Here is a 1685-nt window from a genome sequence, read left to right as displayed (position 1 = left end):
GTCTCACTCTGTCGCCCCAGGCTGGAGTGCAGTGGCATGACCTCGGCTCACTGCAACTTCTGCCTCCCGGGTTCAAGCAATTCTCCTGCCTTGGCCTCCCAAGTAGCTGGGACTACAGGCACGCCCCACCATGCCCGGGTAATTTTTGTATTTTTAGTAGAGATGGGGTTTCACCGTGTTAGCCAAGATAATCTTGATCTCCTGACCTGGTGATCCGCCTGCCTCGGTCTCCCAAAGTGCTGGGATTACAGATGTAAGCCACTGCGCCCGGCCCCTCCATTTAGTTCTAATTTGATTTCTGTCATCAAGAGTTTTGTAGTTTTCCTCATATATATGTTGTATATATTTTGTCACTGTTATACCTAAGTATTTCTTTTTTTGGGGTGCAAATATAAATGGTTTTGTGTTTCTATTTATTATTTAATTTTTTTGAGACAGTGGCATGATACAAAAATTAGCCGGGTATGGTGGTGGGTGCCTGTAATCCCAGCTACTCAGGAGAATTGCTTGAACCTAGGAGGCAAAGGTTGCAGTGAGCCGAGATCGAGCCACGGCACTCCAGACTGGGTGATGAGCAAAACTCCATCTCAAAAAAAAATTTTTTTTTCACTAATTGGATGGGAATATAGCTGCTGGAATGTCCTCATGTACATATAATAGTCACTAGTAATCTTTGGAAAAAATTATTAACTTTCTTAATATTCATCTGTTCTTTCTAATAGGTATAACTGTAAGAAATGAACTTTAATGTCTGGAATATCAAAGAGATGCTCAGTATTCCCTCAGGCTCTGGGTAAGTTTTCTGGTTATATTCTCTGATCCTTAAGAGGATTTTCTAGTTTCATTGATTTCATAGAAAAAGGGTTCCTGGCTAGGCGTGGTGGCTCATGTCTGTAAATCCTGCACTTTGGAAGGCCGAGGTGGGTGGATCACCTGAGGTCAGGAGTTCAAGACTAGCTTGGCCAACATGACAAAACCCCGTCTCTACTAAAAAAATACAGAAATTAGCCAGGGGAGCTGGTGTGCACCTGTAATCCCAGCTACTGGGGAGGCTGAGGCAGAATTGCTTGTGGCGGAGTTTGTGGTAGGCCGAGATTGTGCCCCTGCACTCTAGCCTGGGTGACAGAGTGAGACTCAATCTCAAAAAAAAAAAGAGGGTTCCCTTCCTATTAGGTTATAATAATGGAGGTAGCCTATACAGCCTCTTCTTCTCTTCCTCTTCTCTGTCTCTGCTGCATCTTCTTGTGCTTTTTTTTATTCTGTCTACTACAAAAATGGTACCAATCCAGCTCTGTGTGTTAACTGAGTAATGACTTTGTATCCAGCATTGGGCCAGTTAGTGTCAGAGAAGGTCCAACATCTGGACACTCAGCCCAGTTGCAGCAACTGCTACTGAAATAGCAAGGAGCAAAATCGAGACAATGTTCAGATATATGTTCAGTTGTACAGTGCAATTTATAGGTACTGCGGAGATTAAGAGCCACTCTATGTATTGACAAGGCTCATTGAGGTATTGTCCTTTCAACTACTCCACTAAGGTACTTAACATTGGTGTCTACCATCCTGCAATAAGCCTGTCACTGCTAACTTGGTGAATATGCCTGAGAAGTAGTGTATATTTAAGGGATTTGTAATTGCTTATGGTATGCTTTTATCACCGGATAGTTTCTTTTCTTTTTTTTTTT

General features: G+C 42.7%; 1 protein-coding gene across 2 annotated transcripts in view; it reads left to right on the top strand.

Annotated features, from left to right (window-relative positions):
* CCDC36 (coiled-coil domain containing 36) overlaps positions 1-1685 on the top strand; it is a 75066-nt gene that overhangs the window by 9655 nt on the left and 63726 nt on the right. For both annotated transcript variants that reach the window (XM_011939099.1, XM_011939100.1), the window contains one exon: positions 723-793. In XM_011939099.1, the coding sequence (XP_011794489.1) occupies positions 738-793 (56 nt within the window). In that variant the 5' untranslated portion in view covers positions 723-737. The remainder of the gene's footprint in view (positions 1-722; positions 794-1685) is intronic.

This window comes from Colobus angolensis, unplaced genomic scaffold (assembly GCF_000951035.1).
Source record: "Colobus angolensis palliatus isolate OR3802 unplaced genomic scaffold, Cang.pa_1.0 Scaffold18, whole genome shotgun sequence".
NCBI classification, from domain to species: domain Eukaryota; kingdom Metazoa; phylum Chordata; class Mammalia; order Primates; family Cercopithecidae; genus Colobus; species Colobus angolensis.
Note: the sequence above shows the minus strand (reverse complement) of the source record. Positions and strands in the feature narration are given on the sequence as shown.